At 44.3% G+C, this 21,621-nt stretch overlaps 1 protein-coding gene across 1 annotated transcript in view; it reads left to right on the top strand.

Annotated features, from left to right (window-relative positions):
* The window catches only part of LOC130128297 (venom phosphodiesterase 1), a 43,108-nt gene extending 24,110 nt beyond the window's left edge, over window positions 1-18,998 (top strand). Inside the window, exons 14-25 of the mRNA XM_056297937.1 lie at window positions 408-439; window positions 1,423-1,550; window positions 2,169-2,238; window positions 8,081-8,168; window positions 9,045-9,217; window positions 10,412-10,457; window positions 12,447-12,601; window positions 13,021-13,159; window positions 15,201-15,278; window positions 15,424-15,556; window positions 17,046-17,202; window positions 18,455-18,998. Coding sequence (XP_056153912.1) covers window positions 408-439; window positions 1,423-1,550; window positions 2,169-2,238; window positions 8,081-8,168; window positions 9,045-9,217; window positions 10,412-10,457; window positions 12,447-12,601; window positions 13,021-13,159; window positions 15,201-15,278; window positions 15,424-15,556; window positions 17,046-17,202; window positions 18,455-18,631 — 1,376 coding nt within the window. The 3' untranslated portion in view covers window positions 18,632-18,998. The remainder of the gene's footprint in view (window positions 1-407; window positions 440-1,422; window positions 1,551-2,168; window positions 2,239-8,080; window positions 8,169-9,044; window positions 9,218-10,411; window positions 10,458-12,446; window positions 12,602-13,020; window positions 13,160-15,200; window positions 15,279-15,423; window positions 15,557-17,045; window positions 17,203-18,454) is intronic.
* The last annotated feature ends 2,623 nt before the right edge of the window (window positions 18,999-21,621 follow it).

Below are 21,621 nucleotides of genomic sequence, written 5' to 3'. Positions count from 1 at the left end.
ACGAAAAATACTTTTCCCACACGTCGGCTCTTATTTTGAGTATTTAACCTAGAAAAACAACGGTGTGTGAAGACCTGACGCCCACAAACAAGAATCCCTCCACATTCATGTATCTGTGGCTCTTCTTCTCCATGTTATCTAGCCGCCGTGACACGTCCCTTGCATCAGATGAAACACGAGACGACAAATACGTAAACTGAAATGAGGGCAGATTTAGGAAATGCTGAGTAGGAATTACTGCTGGCGTAGAGGAAGATGTTGTGTTGACTTGACAGATGCAGCTCTGCAGCCCACAGGGACAGACTAGATGTTGGACGTTCATATTGTCATAAGTTTGTCGGGCACATCACGAAAAGAAAAACTGATCGTGTTTTGTTTTTTTTTTCTCTTCTTTTCTTGTTTGACAGTGGACTCGGCTGGGCTCGTAGCTAACATGACCGTAAGTAACTCAACCTAAAGAAACCCTCACATGGTAAAGGTGCAATCCGTGATTCAACCAAAGGGTTGCCCCACTGCCAAAAAACTGCCACCACTCCCAGATTGATTGACAGGTCTCTTAATACAAGGACTAACAGTAAACAACAACTAAATAAGTTTCTAATGTTTTCTGATGCTGTAAGAGGTTTGTTCACATCTAATGGTTGTAAAGATTGGAGTCAAACAGACCCACATTTTCTGTTACCATCAGCTGAGAAAGACACAACATGATTAATTTACATTTGCACCTCAAACTCTTCAAATATATGTAGTAATATACCTCATTTTCATGTGGTCAAAAGGTACAGGTTACGCCTTTAAGTTCGTCCCATTAGAGGGGTTTAAATTTAAAATGAGAGTGATGTAGCATTACCACCATGTGAAAAATGTGCTAACTACGACAAAATATGAACTTGCATATAAGTCAGCCTCAGTATGATAGTCTTTGTCTTTCAAGTTATTAACTAGCTATTGGCTTAATTTAAAAAATGATAACATCATAGTCTGTCATGTTTCATTGGATGTCTTCATTTTTGCTTTTCAATATTGAGCAGTGAATTAAAATAACTTCTGTTTCTGAGATCCTCTGCTTCCTTCTACTCCAAAACTTGTTTGGTTTTGAAGTCAAGCGTCTCATGTCGTCTCATGTCATCTTATGTCACCTCATGTAGTCTCATGTCATCTCATGTCACCTCATGTCACCTCATGTAGTCTCATGTTATGTCACCTCATGTCCTCTCACGTCGCCTCATGTCATCTCATGTCATGTCATCTCATATTACCTCATGTCACCTCATGTCCTCTCCTGTCCTCTCATGTCGCCTCGTGTCATCTCGTGTCACCTCATGTCACCTCATATCTCATGTCATTTCATCTCATGTCGCCTCATGTCACCTCATGTCATCTCATGTCACCTCGTGCCGCCTCATGTCTTGTTGAATCTAGTGTAGGAAACCAGACCAGAAGATCAAGCCATACCTGAAGGCAAACCTACCAAAACGCCTCCATTATGCCAGCAGCCGACGCATCGAAGATGTCACCGTGTTGGTCACCCCAAAGTGGCTGTTTGAGAGGTACAACGGCAGTCATCTTAAAGTCTACAGTAATAATAATCATAATAATTTCTCGCTTTTCAAGAAGATTAAACCACAAAGTGATTCATAATGTGTATAAAAATACCCACTGCGTACTAGACCTGATTTCAACATGCTGGCTAATGTTAGCACTCATCTAGTGCAGAATATATTCAGCTAAATGTAGCCCACTTTTAGACCAAGCTGTTCAATCTATCATAACGTAATTGTATATTAACAACTTTACCTGTCTAAACTACACAACAAAAGTCTGTTTTATGCTGGAGTAGAGCTTTTTAATTACTTTTGTTTTACTAGTCGCTATTTCGCTCTCCGGCTAAGGGATTTAGTCATCTGCTAGACTTGTGAACCCAGTTTAGCAGGTCTGAAGTTGACATGCAGTATTGAAATTAAACCTTTAACGGCCTATCAGAATAGAAAGCCGGCTGTACCGGTGGTACCTGGGGACCAGATTGAGAACTGCAGCTCCTTCAACAGTTTAGCCTCAGTGTAGTGCCAGACGTGTCACAGATCCAAATCCAGGGTGAGGTGTGAGTACAACGAGTATCATTTTATCATTTGCCTTTCATCTTAATTAGCATTAGTTCTGTTTCCCAGATATCCAGGATCGCTGCGGTTTTGCTCTGGAGGAGCTCACGGCTACGACAATGATGTTGAAAGCATGCATGTGAGGAGATGTTTCTCTATTTTACCTATCTATATGCTCCTCTCCTTTCTTCTCTTCTCTTTTTATTTACTGAACAACAGCAGTTAATCTACAACCTCATCTTGTGTAAAATATCTAACTTAATCACTGATATGCAGAGTTACCAGATCTGTTGGTTTCCTGCTCAATTAGGCTACTTTAAATTGGAGTCATTGGTTAAAAATTAATTATCACAGTCACTGGATTTTGGGACAATTGCCACCAAAGAAAGAAAGCCTCAGAGGAAAATAATAGTCAAAATATATCAGATTAACTTGTTTGGAATTAATGTGTGTGAGTGTGTGTGTGTGAGAGAGTGTGAGAGGGGAGTGGAGTGCTGTGAACACAAGCAGAGCTGGAGAAACAGGAGGAGTATCAGTGGCAGGTCAACGGGGAAGATCAGGAAAGAAATATTACAAAAACTGGGAAAAGTTGTGAATTAAACTGATTCCCACAAACGATCAAACAGTAAAACAGAAAAGAGAGTCCACTAATGGAAACCATGTTGTTCATTCTGAAATGGAGAGGTCTCTATTATGGCATAAAGATGTTCTTTCATTGGTGTCATATACACCTATTGCACCCCTCCTCCTCTCTTTCTCTCTTGTTAATTTATAGTTCAAAGAAATTACTAGTTATACGGGTTCTCTGACCTCCATTCCATTATTATTATTAATTATTATTATTATGATAAGCTTGCAACAGGCATGGGTGTAAGTCCATGAATACTGGGATGGCATCCAGGGCTTGACCTGTGCCCCTGTCCATAGGTTTAGTGGTTGTGTCAGGAAGGGCATTGTAAAATTTTGCCAAATTAGTATGTGGATTGACAAGACCATACCAGATCTGTCCAGGCCCGAGTAAACAACGACCGCCATCGGTGCTGTGTCCTCACAGGATGTAAACTATAAAATCTGCTCTGGCGACCTTGGAGAAACAGGGAACAAGCCGAAAGAAGAAGAAGAATTATTATTATTATAAAGGCCACACAAAGAAAAGAGCATCCTTAGCATTTAGGCATTGAGTAATGTGAAAGTATGCTTTCCAGGCAGTGGGTATATTTTGGCTTGTTTTGGAGCTTTTTTTGCTGGACATGTTGTCATGAATACACTGCCAACATGAGACAAAGAACAGCATACACGCACATGAACAACTGATCAGGGTTAACCGAAACCTGTAAAATATTAGGATCTCGATCTGTTATTAGACCCCAGTGCAGAAAACAGCAGACGGAAACCAGGTTGAAACAATACTTCAGTCTACTTGACTTATGAAACAAAAGCAGGAACAAGCAAAAAGGTGTCTTTATGCATGCTCAATAATTCACATAAGGAAATCACCGGAAAAAAAACAGAACAAAAAGGTGGTATACCAAAAATTAAAAATTTCTAAACTTTGAAAAGGTATAAACAAAAGGGGAGGTCTTAAAGATGTTAACTCAAACCACAACAGAAAACTACTTACAAGGCAAGGACAACTATTAATCTCAAAGGGCGTAGTAAGCGTAGTCATGAAAGGTGTAGTAATCATGGCAAAGCAACTGAAAACTGAGCTAGGGAGGTGTGCCAAATTAAGTCTAAAAGGTGAAGGTGTACGAGGTGACAATAATACGTAGTCATTAGTCGTGGGGCGTTAAGAATCGATGGATGACATCTACTGGTATCCCACGGTAATGTATCCCACAGTTGTGACAGAGCCCCCCTTCAATGGAGGGCTCCACCCAACCCAGCAGGTGCATCGGGGTGAAGACTGTGGTAGTTCCTATATGAGACGGGTCCGGGATGTTGCAACAGGAAACCCACAATCTCTCATCCGGACCGTACCCCTCCCAGCCCACCAGGTACTGGCGCCCTTCGCCCACCCAATAACGAGTGGAGGTGGTGGACTGTGTAGGCAAGACCCCCCTTGATGAGGCAGAGGTGGAGGTTGAGAGGAGGAGGCTAGGGCACTAGAAACAATGGGTTTCAGCAGAGAGACTTGGAATGTGGGGGGGGGGGACAACTGCCCACATGGAGCAAGGCAGTTGAAGCTGGTTGGTCACCGGGTTGATCCGGCATATGGCCATGAAAGGTCCAATGAAGGGGGAGCCAGATTCCAGAACTCCACCTGGAGGTGGAGGTTGAGTGGGGACAGCCACATCTGCTGGTTGGGGAGAACATAGGCACTGGACAGTGCCTGCACCCTTGCTGAGGCCTGTTGGAGAGCCTTGAGCACCACGGTTCAGGAGCACTGACAGCCCTTGACATGAGTCTGTGTGGAGGGCACCTCCACCTCACTCTTCTTCTCAAGAAATAGGGGCGGCAGGTACCCATGCTGGCACAGTCCAGTGGAAGCATAGAGGAGGTTGTTATTGGCGTATTCAGCTCACTCCAGGTTACGACTCCATGATGCGGGATTGAAAGAGGCATAGCACCTTAGTATTCCCTCAAGATCCTGGTTGATCCTTGTCTTCCTGTTTGGCTGGGAATGGTACCCAGAGGACAGGCTGACGGAGGCACCAAGGTGATAGGCAAATCCCTGCAAAACTTGGAGGCAAACTGAGGACCCCTGTCTGACATGATGTTCTTAGGCAGGCCATGGAGACAGAAGACATGTTGGGCCACTAATTAGGCCATCTCCTGAGCCGACGGAAGTTTGGGAAGGGGAATGAATTGGGCACCTTTAGAAAAGTGGTCCACAACCACCAGAATAGTGGTGAAATCGTCTGACTGTGGACAACCCGACACAAATTGTAGGGCGATGTGGGACCAGGGGCGTTTGGGAATGGGCAGAGGGTGAAGTAGGCCAGCTGGAGATTGACAAAGGGTTGTGCTCTGGGCGCAGTCTACGCAAGTGACGATGAAGGACCATGTGTCTTGTCTCCACTGTGGGCCACCATAATCTGCTCCTCAGAAACTCAAGGGTTCTGGTGGCACCAGGGTGGCTTGTGAAATCCAAGGCATGGGTCACTTGGAGAAGCTGAGGAGGCATGTCTTTGGGATGTAGAGGCGATTGGGGGGTCCATCTCCAGCATCAGGCTCACGACAGAGCCCCTCTTACTGCCTCTTTGATGCCCAATGTCACTGGAGCCACGGTGAGAGGACTGGGGATGATGAGTTCGGGTGCTCGTACCACGTGGGGTCGAACTGCTGGGAGAGTGTTACTGCTTTAAGAGTCTTGGCTCCAAAATGGTAGGATATGGTGAAATTAAAGCAGGAGAAGAAGAAACCCCATCTGGCCTGGCAAGAGATGAGGTGCTTGGCTGTGTTCATGTGGGCCAGATTTTTGTGATCCAATGAAGGGGTGGAGGGCTCCCTCCAGCCAGTGCCTCCATTCATTAAGAGCCAATTTAATAGCCAGCAGTTCCCTGTTCCCCACATCATAGTTCTGTTTGGCCGGGGCTAGGCATTGGGAAGAGAATGCACAGGGGTGCAGGGGTGTGTCTTTTGGTTGGAGGAAGTACATTGGGACAGCACTGCCTGACGGCCCAGTCAGAGGCATCCATCTTGACCACAAAGGGTAGGGAGGGTATCTGGATGAATCAGGACTGGTGTGGAGGAGAGACCGTGTTTTAATTTGTTGAAGGCACTCCGTTCCTCTGGTGGCCAGGAGAATGGAGTCGTCCCCTTTTGGGTGAGAGCGGTCAGGGGATCAGCTCGAGCACTGAAGTGCCTAATAAAGCACCAATAAAAATTGGTGAACTCTAAAAACCGTTCCATCTGTTTTGCCAAGGTAGGTCAAGGCCAGTCCAGCACTGCCCATACTTTCGCTGGACCCATCCTCAAATCCACCTTGGATATGATAAACCCCCTGGAAGGAGATGGTATCCACATGGAATTGGCACTTTTCTGCCTTCAAAAATAGGTGGTGCTGGAGGTGCTGGAGAACCTTTGCAGACATGTTGTTAATGCTCGGGGAGATTCTTGGGGGGAAAAAATATATCATCCAGGTAGACAAAAACAAAAATGTTCAACATATCCTTCAGGACACTGTAAACAAAGGTCTGGAAAAGAGCAGGTGCATTAGTGAGCCCAAAGGACATGACCAGGTACTCGTAGTGTCCGTGGTGGGTGTTGAAGATGATATACGTGGTCATGACCAGGGATTCAGGCCATGAGAGGGAAAAGAGTCTTCCCCGTAGAGGGGTGGTGCCCGGGAGGAGGTCAATGGCACAATCACAGAATCTTTGAGGAGGCAACTTACTGGCCCACTGTTACTCCCTGATATCCCAGTTAACAGGAGGAACCAGGTGAAGGTCAGATTTAGCTCCTGTAGAGGTGTTCTGGGGCTGAGGTCTGGATGCTGTGATGAGGGAAGTATTTTGCCATAACGCCATCAATTAGGGGGTTATGGTTAAAAGCCAAGGATGACCAAGAACAAGGGGGGCATCTGGAGAGTCAACTAAATAAAGTTGTATAATTTCTGTGTGGTTCTGTCCTACCTGGAGCAGAATGAGGATGGTGCACTGTATAATATGGCCCAACCCGAGAGGTCTACCATCCAGTGCAGTGACGGAGATGGAGGACTGTAATGTCAAAAGGGGAACACCTCACTGATGGGCAAGGTTCCCACTGATGGACCTTCAGGGCTGCTTTGACGATGCAGGTATCTGGATGGACCGGGCAGTGGCTGAAACCGTCTCTGGTCCTACGCTCACTCCTGGATACGGTTGTCCATATCGACACGTTAATAAGGGCATCGAGGTTGTCGGGGAGGTATCTGGCAGCGAGCTTGTCCTTCATGGACTTTGACAGGCTCTGGACAAAATGGGCGCATAGAGGAGTTTCCTCCCATCTGGTAAAACTTACCAGGGTATGGAATTGGATGGCATATTCAATACTGTGAGGTCATCCTGCCGGTGGAGGATAGGCAAGCCCTCGCCTCATAGTTTGACCTGGTCTTGTGTACTGTCACAGGCCAGCATCTGACAGTTCCATTCAAAAGGTAGCCGATGTGAGAACCTGGTCTGTGAGGTGCATGGTTAGGTAGGCGGCTCTCACCTCATCTGAACAAAGGGAGAGGAGCCTGAAGATGAGGGAGCACAGGGACAGGAACTCTCTGCACCCCTCAGGTCCGCCATTGTAGTGTTCTGGAGAAGAAATGCAAGGCTCGCACTGGGGTTGAGGGTTAGGCTCAGTGTCCACCGGAGTGTGTGTCCTGGTGGAGGCTTCAGCTGTCTGTTGCTGGGAACTTGCCAGCTGCTAGAAAGTGACTGACATCTCTCGCAGCGAATGTCTGATGGCCTGCAGGTCCTGGTCTTGGCTGGAGAGGGTTGACAGGCTCTGCAGTCATTTTTTGACTTATAGAACAAAAGCAGGAACAAACAAAAGAGTGGTATGCAAAACAACTAGGGATATCTACACTTTGAAAGGTATAAACAAAAATAACTCAAACCACAACGGAAAAACTAGCAAGTAAACCGGAACTTCTAAGGGCATAGTAAGCATAGCCATGAAAGGCATAGTAACCGAGCTAAGAGAGTGAGGGGTTTAAATAAAGGTGAAAACAGGTGTACCAAATTAACTCTTAATAGTTGAAGTTGTACCAGATGATAATAATACATAGTGATTTGTAACAGGGTGTGAAGAATGAGTGAAGGGTGCACTGGTATCCCAGGGTAACGGATCCCACAGTCGTATCAGGAAAATCATTGAATAATAAATGATTTGATATCCCCGGTTTCTTCTGTGGGCCTTTCCTCTTTTTGACTTTCTTTTACTGGTTTTGATTTTTTTTTCCAGTTCACCCTACTACTCATCTCTAAAACTTAACAAGTTTGAGACTGAAGTATAATGGAAGAACAGGATCTTCCACCTGATTTTAAATAATTTATTTTTATCTTCAGGCCATGTTTGTCAGCTACGGTCCAAAGTTTCTGAAGCAAACAGAAACCGAGCCTTTCTCCAACACTGAGCTCTACAACCTCATGTGTGGTGAGTAGATGTTTATTCCCCTTATTTCAGTGCACACTTTTAAACAGCAGTTTTCCATCCAAATGCTTATTCACCAGTCATAATGATACACATTACCTGACTGAAAAGAAGCAGGAAGAAATGACGTAGATTCACTACCCCTTCTTTTAAAACAAAATAAGTAGCATTAATGTAAATGCCAATCCAGTAGTCCTGTCTTTTACAACCTTTTGCAACAAAAATAATCACAAGAACACAATAGCATATAACAATACATACTAGTATCTAACAGCTAGAGCTAGACATTACTCATCCAGGTTACATCGTTCGATTGTTTATTATACGCACGTTATATAACATTATTTGAACATCTGTAGAACCGGCATTGTCTATGGTTCTTTCCAACCTGAGACCAAAGTGGTTCCTTCCAACCTGAGACCAAAACAATTTTTCTTGTCTGTTGCGTTTGCCATGGATCCCTGTCAGAAGTACACCTATCATGCATTTTAGGTCCAAATCTGTCACTTCAATTCAGTGTTATTAAATCATGTTAAAATTCAACTATTTCAGATATATGTAAAGGGTTCATGACAACACTGTCCTGGATTCATGTTTTTTGTTAATTCTTGAAGGCCCAGTTCAGTGTAAATCATCTCTTCCAATCTCACTGTAGTTTTTAAAAGGTTTGTTAATGTAACGCTACATAAAATATCACAACTGCAGTTGTAGTGAAAATGTGACTGTAAAGCCCCTTGATAAACTCTCCCCCTGGTTGTCAACATAATTAAACCATTTCAGACAACCAATCACTTTCTGTATCAGCTTCTGATACAGATGTTATAGAGCGTTTTTATTTATTCAATTTAAATTCTAATTTTAAATGTCTCTCCCTTCCAGATGTGCTGGAGATCTCTCCGGCAGAGAATAACGGCACTCATGGCAGCATGAACCATGTTCTGAGGAAACCTTTCTACCGCCCGGTCCACCCAGCTGAGCAGAGCCACCCGGACCAATGTCCTCTGCTGTCGCTGCGGCCCACAGACCAGCTGGGATGCTCCTGTCCTGCCCTGGTAGGCCATTGCTAACCTGTCGACACGCAGCAAACACGCAATACAACAATAGACCAGATTAGTGAAGATCAATTTCCTTGTTCAACATGATGACTACTGAACCACATTTTATTTTTTAACTCTGCATTTTTTTCAGTTGAATTCTATTGTTTCCAAATACAGTGTAATGTATATGTACGTATGATCATGAAACTAATCCTAACATGCAAAATACTAAAATCAGCAGTCAATAGACGGACACTGATGTGGATGAAATGTTACCCAAACAGAGAAAAGAGACCCAATGACCAGTGAGATACTATAGTTAAATTTACATTATCTTTACAGTATTTCTTTTACATGAAAGTATTTCAGAATACTTTGATAAATATTTATAGAAACTTTGTGTGTCTTTACAAACAGCAGCAGTAGGTATGGTAGTCTTTAGACCAATGACACTAATGTGGTGCTCATCAGCTGCTGCCCATAACCCTGACTGCCATCAACACCAAATTAATAATAATAATTATAATACATTTTATTAGTATAGTGCTTTTAAAGATACACCAACACGCTTAAGATAAGAAATACATACAAGCTTGAGAAGACACACCACCCGAAAAAGGGCGAGAGAGAGTTTTTTATGTATATACATATATATATGATCACTGCACCATTGCACTTTATCACCTCTTATTTCTCCTGTATAAGTCAATCCTTGTGTATATATGTGAAGATTGTTGTGTTGTATTGTTGTTATTCAATGTTAAGTACACTGAGAGAGCCACGAAACCAGAGTCACATTCTATGTATGTGTAAAGCTACATGCCCAGTAAACATGATTCTGATTCTGACAACTTTTGGAGTTGATACTAAGATCTTAGTAAAGACACTATAACACACAAACCAAGTGACAGATTTACAAATGGCTGGAGCAACCCTGTGCTGTATTTGAAAATATATAAACATGCACATAGGCTATCACTCCTACTGTTCAACACTATTTATTTATTTATTTGGCGAGTTCAAAGTCCTTGTGCCAAGTAGTTGTCTCCTAATATGCTGTATGGTGGGTGACTAATTTTAACACACACACACACACATTTAGAGCAAAACACATATACTATATTCCTAACAGTTAACATACTGTACATTGTCAAGATGAGATGTACTGTGGTAGCATGTAAAGAGCGTTTTCTGTTTGTGTGTCCTCAGAGTGGCAATGCCATAAACAGCCGTCTGAATCTTACAGCGATTGAAGGTAAGGACCTGTGATGTTTAATTTACTTTATATGCTGACGTTTGTCATTTCAAATACATGGTCCTCAGGCATGCTTGATTCAGCTACTTTCTTCCTTTCCTGGAAAACTGATTTTTAAACACACCATGAAGCTTCTTAAAGACCTCCTGCGGTGTAAATCAAGTGTTTAACCTTGTTAACATGTCCATGTGGTGTTAGGATGATGTTACAAGACATCAGGAGCAGAATCAGCAGTCACCGCCATGGCTGAGCAGGTCTGCTGTGAGACTGCAGTGTACCAGGGACAGCCTCAAAACACCTGATGCAGATAGTCAGGGTTTCATACGGCACAACCTAAGGAACCAGTCCTCTTAGTGGACGGGGTGATGCTTTACATATCATTATGTGCACCCGCTTCGGCGACACAAGCCAGAGGAGAAGCGGTGTAGCTACTTATCGTAATTTTCACCACCTTCAAAGCGATGGCAGAGACATGTTTTGTTTTCGGCTGCAACTTTAAAAAAGGAGAAACAGTGAGCCTTCATTTAGTTATACTAAATGATAAAGTGTTGTTATACTGAAATGACCCAGTCACTAGCCAGTGTATTCTTAGTGCCGGTCCCAAACCCGGATAAATGGGGAGGACTGCGTCAGGAAGGGCATCCAGCATAAAACCTTTGCCAAATCAAATATGTGGGTCATAAATCAGATTTCCATACTGGATCGGTCGAGGCCCAGGTTACGAATGACCACCACCGGTACTGTTGACCAGCAGGGTGCCGGTGGAAACTGCTACTGTTGGGTGAAGGAGGAGAGGGGGAAGGCATGTCCAGAGATAGCGGGAGAGGAGGAAGAGTAGAGTGTGGAGGTGAGAGTCAGAACTTTGAATGTTGGCTCAGGTTGGATGGTGTGGAGACAAAGCAAGAGAGGCAAGATTGAGATGGTTTTGGACATGTGTGGAGGAGAGATGCTGGGTAAATTGGGAAAAGGATGCTGAATATGGAGCTGCCAGGGAAGAGGAAAAGAGGAAAGCCAAAGAGGAGGTTTATGGATGTGGTGAGAGAAGACATGCAGGTGGCTGGCGTGACAGAGGAAGATGCAGACGACAGGAAGAGATGAGTGTTAAGGGGTGCAGTGCATTATTCAGCAGAACTGATTTGGCTCCCTAGTAATGCACCCCCTACTATTTCAGCTTAGGTCATTTTCAAATGTATGAAATTCCCATTTGATTCGTAGAGCTCCAGAAATAAAGTTACAGTGTGGAAGTGTTTTTCGGCAGAGGTGAAGCTCCCGCGAGGTGGATGCAATTCCCAGCGGGTAGGCAGAAGATGGTGTAACACCGATTCTCGTACATGTATAGCTGAATTACTCCTATATTAGGGGTCTGCAAGCCTGTCAGGTCCCGATGGGTCCTGACATGCTGAGTCGATTTGGGTCGGGCCCAGGCTCATATATGTGTAGAGCACACATAAGCCACTGTATGAAATGTTGTTATTGATTATATTATACATATTATACATATGCATGTACATGTGCATTACATGTGACAGTTGACCATGTCGTGTGTGTGTGTGTGTGTGTGTGTGTGTGTGTGTGTGTGTGTGTGTGTGTGTGTGTGTGTGTGTCAGAGGGAGCTTAGAGTTATATTGGTGTCGGGTTCGGGCTGAAAAGTTGCAGACTTTGTCGGGCTGGAGTTTTTGGCCCGTGCAGGGTTCTGTCCTATACTGCCACTTGCTGAGCAGCCGGGGGTGGGGTAGATTTGAATTGAGGGTATAGATAATTTGCATATTCATAGATTCTGGAGTTTTTAATGAGGGACAAGAAGTAGATGTGATTCTAAGGATTTTAACAAGATGATTGAACTTATTCTGCAGAAAAAACACATTTATTATATTAGACAGAGCATGTTATAAAATGTGACTGCAAGGGTCTTTAGGACACCGGCTAGAACCAGCAGAGATGTCATCAGTTCTTTCTGAGTAATACAATTTCTTCTTCTGGGCCTTTCAGTGGCTGCCGTTGAGAAGAAACATACCCCTTTTGGCCGCCCAATAGTACTGCAGCCTGATGAGCGCTACTGTGTCCTCCATCACCAGGGCTTCATCAGCGCCTACAGCCAGGGGTCCCACATGCCCCTCTGGAGCTCCTTCACCATCGACAAGCCGGTAAAACCACACAAAAAAAGACAGCAAAGGACACACTGTTGTAACGTGCACTAGTCTCCTACTGTGTTGTACTTTTACCTTTTAATGTCACATTCCATGTGGGAAGCACATCAACACTTTATCATTGTATTGGCAAACATACACAGCTAAAAGTTCACCGAAGTGAAACTCCACGTGAACCAAAGATGTCCGTTTGCTTTGCCACTGGAAGTGGAAGTTTTATTTGCCCCCTCGCTCACATAGAATGGAAGTTAACAGGAGGTGACTGTTCGCCAGTGTTAATTTCACACATGTGACCGTACGCTTACTGTCATACAGTACTACACATGTTCTGTTGAACATGAATAAACAAGTAAATTGACTAGAAGTGGTTCTGGTTCTGGTTCTGACAGCCTGTTTCATGTGTCTCATCCTAACAGACAGATCTGGATCCGCTGCCGGCGGTGACTGCAGACTGTCTGAGAGCTGATGTCAGAGTCCCCCCGACTCTCAGCCCCCGATGTGACCACTACCCTCCCACCACCCACAACCTCACACTCGCCTTTCTCTACCCGCCAAGTACGCTTAGCTAGTTTTTTAGCCCAGTACACACACACACACACACGCACGCACCAATTACCCCACTCTTCCGAGCTGTCCTGGTTGCTGCTCCACCCCTCTGCCCATCCGGGGAGGGCTGTAGACTACCACATGCCTTCTCCGATACATGTGGAGTCACCAGCTGCTTCTTTTCACCTGACAGTGAGGAGTTTCACCAGCAGGGGGATGTGCTACTTCCCCCTGACTGTTGCTCTGGGGGTGATAACCGGAGGACAGACTGACTGTAACACCCAGGGCTGAGCAGAATGATCTCCAAACCTGGGATATAAACTGGGGTCCTCTGTCGGATACAATATACCGGGATCCCATGCAGACAGAAGGTGTCGGTGACAAGGAAGTCAAGAAGGTGTCCCTGGAGGACAAGAGTTTGGGCAGGGGAATGAAATGGGCGGATTTAGAAAATTGTTCTAGTATGCTGAGGATGACAGTATGATCCTGGGATTGGGGGGAGGCCGGTGACAAAGTACAGGGCTATGTGCAACCATGTATGGCTGGGTACAGGTAGGGGACGGAATAGACCAGAGGGGGATTTGGTGGAGGACTTACATTGGGTACAGACCAAGCAGACTGCGATAAAGTCCCGTGTGTCCTTCTCCATGGTGGCCCACCAGAAATGCTGACGGAGGAAGGAGAGGGTCCGGTTCACTCCCAAATGGCAGGACAGTTTACTTGAGTGGCCCCACTGGAGGAAGTCAGAGGGTGTTGATGGGTCCATTGCCCGTGTCTGGCTGGGTCTCTTGGGCTCGGCAGATGCAGCACTCGAGGTCCCACAACACCGCAGCCATGATGCACGAGGGGGGCAGGGTGGGTCCAGACTGCGCCGATTCCGGCAGATCAGTCACATCCGCTCCTAGACTGCCCTGTGCCTCTGGCCTCCTAAAGTATTGGCCTGTTGTGGAAAAAGACACTGGGGCGGATCCGTTTCGCGGATCTTCGCCAGTTGCTGTGATACATTTGGCCCGGATCTGGCCCAGTTTCGTTTTGCTGTCTGGGGAGACAGGGGCTAGGCGGAGCAGGCAGGATGAGCAGGCACTACAGTCTGGCATGGTGTATGTGGCAAGGCTGTGTTGGTAAGGAGTTGAGCTGGTCACCGTTGATAAGATGCAGGTGGCGGACCTCTGCTCTGCTTGCAGCACGCCTGTCTCCAGTCCTGAGCACACACACAGGCAACAGGGGGAGAAACCAGGGTAGGGGGAGTGGCAATAGATAAGAGAGACAATTAGGGAGAGTGGGATGAAGCAGGTTTATCCAGGGGGCACAGGGGCGGATGTAACACCCTTGAGTGTAATATCGCAATTATACAATGGTTACCAACAAAATAATACGATATCAAAATGTAATTCCCTCTCACAATAAAACGTTTTGCTCTCCATCTCCCTGGAAAATACATGGGGTATGACTAATACCTGGAAAACCATCAGTCATATCAGTATACTCCTATGTAATGAAAGCTAGTTTGTTACTCCAGCAAGTAGGCCGGCCCTTAGTAACACCCTAGAAACAATGTCTAGTCCCTGTTGAGTCAGCCAGCCAGCGTCAGCTCATGCTTTCTAAAGATTTTGGGATTTCCCAACCTGAGTAAATGTCACACATATAAACAAAAAACTGGCTTGCTAGCTCAATTGTGTTGTCACTAAGATGTCTGCTGAACATTTTTTTTTTCCATGGACAGATTTAGCTACTACGTCCGCGAACTTCACAAGCATTTTTAAGCTAGTAGCGGCGATGGCGGAGTAATATTTATAGTGATGAGGTACTTTTGATTTGAGCACGGTAGGTGTGCTGTCATGCTGATTTGATCATGTTCTAAATGTCTAGTTGACCAATCAGATTGCTTGGTCAGAACTAGTACCTGTTATACAAAAGTTATATAGAGCCGGTCATTTTGACCTGAACAGTGAATAAACTCATGACGGCCGTGCTCCTATTGATTGTTCCATGAGGTTACCACATCTAATAATCTGTTACGTGTGTGTGTGTGTGTGTGTGTTGTCTCCAGATCTGAACACAACTGCTGAGGAGCAGTTTGACGCCTTGCTGATGAGTAACGTGGTACCGATGTACCCTCAGTTTCAGAGTAAGCTCCCTGCTGACTTCTCCATCTCTTCTGCTGGATGATGTGATGGTGTGAGTAACATGTCTGCCCCCTCCTCTCTCCACTTTTACGTCTGTCCTCCCCCTGGCGCTCCTCCTCGTCTCCCACCTCTCCTTTCGTCTTCCAGAGATCTGGAATTTCTTGCACAACACCCTTCTGAAGAAATATGCAGCTCTTTACAACTCCATCTCTGTTGTGACCGGCCCAGCGTTTGACTACAACTTTGACGGGAAGTATGACACATTGGATCAGATCAAGCAGTAAGTCTGGCTTCCCGGTACGAAAATGCATATATGCATATGAATAGTAAAATTTTAAATGACCACTTGTGTTTTTGCATGTTTTATCCCAGACACCAACCCAAACCCAATTCGTCCCACGCTTTCAGCTGCATTATCCTGCAACCATCACATAACTTTTCCCTAAACATAAAGCTGACTAAATGTTCAGTGTGATGGATTATCTCAAGCATAGATAGGATAGGCTCTGGTATTCTGCGACCCGAATTCGGATAAGCGGCTTGGAAAATGGATGGAAGTTTCAGGTATCTACAGCTGAAATGAGTGGAATTCAGTGGCTAGATGGTGAGAAGTAAAGTATACGCCATGTACAGTAAAGGGAATAAAACATGCATAAAACAACAGTATAGTCATTAATCGAGGTCTGTTTGGCTCATAAGCAATAACAACTCTGAACGATCAATACTGATCATAGTATTGATAATTCAGATTAAGATGAGATAACCTTTATTGATCCCGTAGGGGAAATTCAGGCATAGATAGTGACAAAGGCAAAAAGCAGCAACAGCATCACATCAACATCACATCAGCATCACATCAGCATCACATCAACATCACATCAGCATCACATCAGCATCACATCAACATCACATCAGCATCACATATACATCACATTAACATCACATCAGCATCACATCAGCGTCACATCAGCATCACATCAGCGTCACATCAGCATCACATCAGCGTCACATCAGCATCACATCAGCATCACATCAGCATCACATCAACATCACATCAGCATCACATCAGCATCACATCAACATCACATCAGCATCACATATACATCACATTAACATCACATCAGCATCACATCAGCGTCACATCAGCATCACATCAGCGTCACATCAGCATCACATCAGCGTCACATCAGCATCACATCATATCAACATCACATCAGCATCACATCAGCGTCACAATATCACAACAGCATCACATCACATCAACAGGGTAACAGGCAGGTATATAGCCTGTATCAGATATTAAATATCAACAGTATATTGTCAAAACAAGAATAATCACACGTCAATGCCAAGCAGCCGCAATGCATTGTAATTAATTGTGTAAATTCTAAAATCAATATTTGAATATTTCAGGACAGTAAACAGGATCAGATCAGGTCAGGATCAGATCTATACTAAAACCCTAATACGGAAGAGAAACAGCCAAAACCTCAGTAGCATAACATAAGAAAAGATAAATTGGTTATTTCTGAATGAATTTTACAATTGTGTTGCTATAAATCCAAAGGTGGCCTGGGTCAATGTGGCCAGTGACCAGTCCATCCATTGCTAATAAGAGAAAAGAATATGAGGGTTAAAGGTCATTAGAGGGCGTATTGTAAGAGGGATGCAGGTCGGAGGTTGTGTGTGTGTGTGTGTGTGTGTGTGTGTGTGTGTGTGTGTGTGTGTGTGTGTGTGCACAGACAAATCACTTGTGTGTGTGGCTTCAGGTTTGTCCCGGGTACCAAGATTCCCATCCCGACTCATTACTATGCAGTGCTGACTAGCTGCAGAGATTCCTCCCAGCCGGCAAGCGAATGTGTTGGTGAGCTGCAGACCGTCTCCTTCCTGCTGCCTCACCGAGCCGACAATTCAGAGAGCTGCAAAGTAAGAAGGGGGGGGGGGTTGACCTCTGAAGCAAAGTGTCGTGTAGATAGATCTCCGTATGTAAAATCCCACATCTGTCCATATTCCAACTCATCTGCTAAACGTATTAGCTTCACGAAGCCAGCCTAAATATCACAAATTCAGCTCAGTTTGTTATCATCTGTCTGGAAAGAGTCCGTTGACAATCAGTTGAGTCTGGCAATTAGAGGCCAGACCAGTCTTCATCAGGAGGAAGATCTCATGATTCCTAAAGAAGAACACTATGGATAAAACAAGTAGCATCTGTATGTTCCCTATATAGCCATCTGTCTTCCTAGCATCTTTGTGGTTTTCTTTATGTTTGCACATATCATTTATCCAGCGGCACGGTGGCGCAGTGGTTAGTGCGGTTGCCTCACAGCAAGAAGGTTCTGGGTTCGAGCCCCAGGGTACTCCAACCTTGGGGGTCGTCCCGGGTCGTCCTATGTGTGGAGTTTGCATGTTCTCCCTGTGTCTGCGTGGGTTTCCTCCGGGTACTCGGGTTTCCTCACACAGTCCAAAGTCAGGTGAATCGGCCATAATAAATTGCCCCTAGGTATGAATGTGTCTTTCTGTGTCTGCCCTGTGTGATGGCCTGGTGGCCTGTCCAGGGTGTCTCACCGCCTGCCGCCCAATGATTGCTGGGATAGGCTCCAGCATCCCCACGACCCTGAGAGCAAGATAAGCGGTTCGGATAATGGATGGGTGGATATCATTCATCCATTCATTTTCCAAGCAGCTTATCCTAATTAGGGTCACGGGGTGCCAGAGCCTATCCCAGCGCTCACTTGGCAGAAGGGGAGGGGGGGACACCCGGGACAGGTCACCAGTCATTCGCAGGGCCGACACAGACAGACACATTCATGCACACATTCACACCTAGGGGCAATGTTGTATTTCCGATTCACCTGACTTTGGACTGTGGGAGGAAACCGGAGCTCTTGGCGGAAACAACACACTTTTCCTATACGCAAGGAGCTTCCTATTTCGTTTATTTTCTAAAAATCGTGTTTAACAATCACAGTATGCAAAGTGCAGATGCTGTTCCCATCATACATTCGGAGCTGAGCATATTGCCATTGACTGGCATTCTAAATTGTTAGCTTGCTAATGCCAGATTCTACCCGTCTCCCGTTGGTTTGGTGTAGAAAGTAATGCCAACCACTGCTCTGACATAACTGGTTGCAGAGTTAGCGGCAGCTAATTTTGCCGTTTTGTTTTTCCACCCCGACAGAGCGAAGAGACTGAAGCCAATTGGGTGGAAGACCACATGTGGTTCCACCAGTCACGTGTCCGAGATGTGGAATGGCTCACAGGGTTGGACTTCTATCAGGGAAGCGCTCTGCCAATCCCAGAACTTCTAAGGATGAAGACCCTCCCCACTGCTGCCATTCACAGGAAATATGAATGAGTCAACATGAGGGGGTAGTAAGCAAAAATGATTATACTTATTTATGAAAAATTGGAGAAAGTCATTTACCCAGTGTTTCTATTTCATTTCTCTACAAAATGGAGTATACAAGTCTGTTAAAGTGATTATGTTTTTAAAACCAACAAATAGCATGACCTATCCTTTTAAAGAGTACCATGGAGTGTTTTCAATTTGTGTGCTACTAATCGTTTTTTAAGTGTAAATATTTTTTTTTACAAATGGCAGAGGTTTGGAACAAACCTTTTTATTGTAATAAAGAGAAAAGGTAGATTGATTAGCGATGGCAAGGGCGTACATAATTATTTATGTAAAAAAATATTCTTAACCTACCTACATAAATAAAGAATTAAATTCAAAACTTAAATTTAAAGCCCTCGGGATTCTTTAAAGTTATGATTTCATGCTGAGCACTTACAATCTTCTACTACTACTACTACTACTAATACTACTACTACTTTCGGCTGCTCCCATTAGAGGTCGCCACAGCAGATCATCTGTTTCCATTTCTTCCTGTTCTCTGCATCTTCCTCTGTCACACCAGCCACCTGCATGTCCTCTCTCACCACATCCATAAATCTCCTCTTTGGCCTTCCTCTTTTCCTCTTGGCTGGCAGCTCCATATTTAGCATCCTTCTCCCAATATACCCAGCATCTCTCCTCCACACATGTCCAAACCATCTCAATCTTGCCTCTCTTGCTTTGTCTCCAAACCGTCCAACCTGAGCTGTCCCTCTAATATACTCGTTCCTAATCCTGTCCTTCTTCATCACTCACAATGAAAATTTTAGCATCTTCAACTCTGCCACCTCCAGCTCCACCTCCTGTCTTTTCATCAGTGCCACTGTGTCCAAACCATATAACATAGCTGGACTCACAACCATCTTGTAAACCTTCCCTTTAACTCTTGCTGGTACCCTTCTGTCACAAATCACTCCTGATACTCTTTTCCACCCACTCCATCCTGCCAGCACTCTCCTTCACCTCTCCTCCGCACTCCCCATTACTTTGAACAGTTTGACCCCAAGTATTTAAACTCATACAACTTCATCACCTCCACTCCTTGCATCCTCACCATTCCGCTGTCCTCCCTCTCATTCATGCATAGGTATTCCGTCTTGCTCCTACTGACTTTCTTTCCTCTTCTCTCCAGTGCATACCTCCACCTCTCCAGGCTCCCTTCAACCTGCACCCTGCTCTCGCTACAGATCACAATGTCATCCGCAATCATAGTCCATGGAGACTCCTGCCTGATCTCGTCCATCAACCTGTCCATCACCATTGCAAACAAGAAAGGGGCTCAGAGCCGATCCTTGATGTAATCCCACCTCCACCTTCAACCCATCTGTCATTCCAACTGCACATCTCACCGCTGTTGCACTTCCCTCATACATATCCTGCATCACTCCTACATACTTCTCTGACTTCCTCATACAATACCACACCTCCTGTCTCGGCACCTCGTCATATGCTTTGTCTAAATCCACAAAGACACAATGTAATTCCTTCTGACCTTCTCCGTCAACATTCTCAAAGCAAACATCACATCTGTGGTGCTCTTTCATGGCATGAAACCATACTGCTGCTCACTAATCGTCACCTCTCTTAACCTAGCTTCTAGGTTAAGACGAGACAAGCACATGATGAGAGCAGAAAATCGGCGAACAAGGGGAATTATTTGGAGTTGTTGGGCTACTTAGCTGAATATGACAGTGAGCTGAGATGCCACCTGGCAGCATCTAAGGTGTTTGCTGGTACGTTAAGCGAAATCCAGAATTACCTGATTTGCACTGGGCAGGCTCGTCTGTCAGCCTTGGCTTTCATCTCAGTTGAGAATGAACTTCCTATGGAGTTGAAGTCAAAGGACAAAGTGTATGACCCAACAATTACACACTTGGTTAAAAAGGATCGCAGGATGGACTTTGTTTTCAAGTGATCGTCATATGGTGAGTACGCAGCTTTTTTCAATTATCGGCTGGTTTTCTCTATTTTTATTCTATCTCAAAATTAGGCAACTTTTGTTGACGTCTGCTGTTCTAATGAGGCATCTAAATTATTTTTAATGTGTTTGTAAACAATTGACCAGAGGGGCACACTAGAAGCTGGATTATAATCACCTTTGTTGTGAAGCCAGTTAGGGCAAAGAAACCTTTAATATGCTGAACTTCCATGTGACAGGCCTCTGGCTATTATTTCTAATGCTGTTTGATTTATTTTTTATTGCCACATGTGGTCCTACTGAAGGCCCAGGATCCAGGGCCACGGTTCACCCCTGCACAATATCCATGTTACCAAAGATTACTGAAATGTCTGCACAGAAAATATCAAACCAACTAACGAAACTACTTGAATATTGAAACACATAGATTTCCAGTTTAATTTGCAACCTAGTTTGCAAAATAAGAAATCATGAAAGGTGTCTTTGTGCAGGAGTGCAGGAAATATCAAAAATAGGCCATGTCTGCATATAGCAGGACTAGTTAACACTTAATAACTACACAAATAAAGCATTAGTTAAGTATTAGTAACTACTGAATTCATAATTTGTAAAGCATCTGTAAAGCAAGACATGCACCAGCATGTTAATAGATGTTTTATAAATACTTATTAATACTGCAATTCATGATTAATTAATGCACAAATCTACTTCTAAATAGTTGTTAATAATGTACTTACACTTTTTAAAAGATCTTATGATCCTGTAGACTTTTGTGAGTCTCATGGTGCTGCTGGCCTTTCAATCTCATTTGTAAATGCTTTGTAAGGCTTAGATAGCCCTCACTTTAGATGAGGTCATACAGAATACTTAACTATCAACTAGTAACTACCTGAATTATTGATGAATTGCAGTATTAATACTACCTGAATTAATCACGAGTTGCAGTATTAATAAGTATTTATTACTAATACTTAGCTAATGCTTCATTTGTGTAATTATTATAAAGTGTCACCCAGGCCTATATTACATGATA

The sequence above is a fragment of the Lampris incognitus genome, chromosome 18 (genome assembly GCF_029633865.1).
Source record: "Lampris incognitus isolate fLamInc1 chromosome 18, fLamInc1.hap2, whole genome shotgun sequence".
Taxonomy (NCBI): Eukaryota; Metazoa; Chordata; class Actinopteri; order Lampriformes; family Lampridae; genus Lampris; species Lampris incognitus.
The sequence above is the reverse complement of the archived record's forward strand: the minus strand, read 5'-3'. Positions and strand labels throughout refer to the sequence as shown.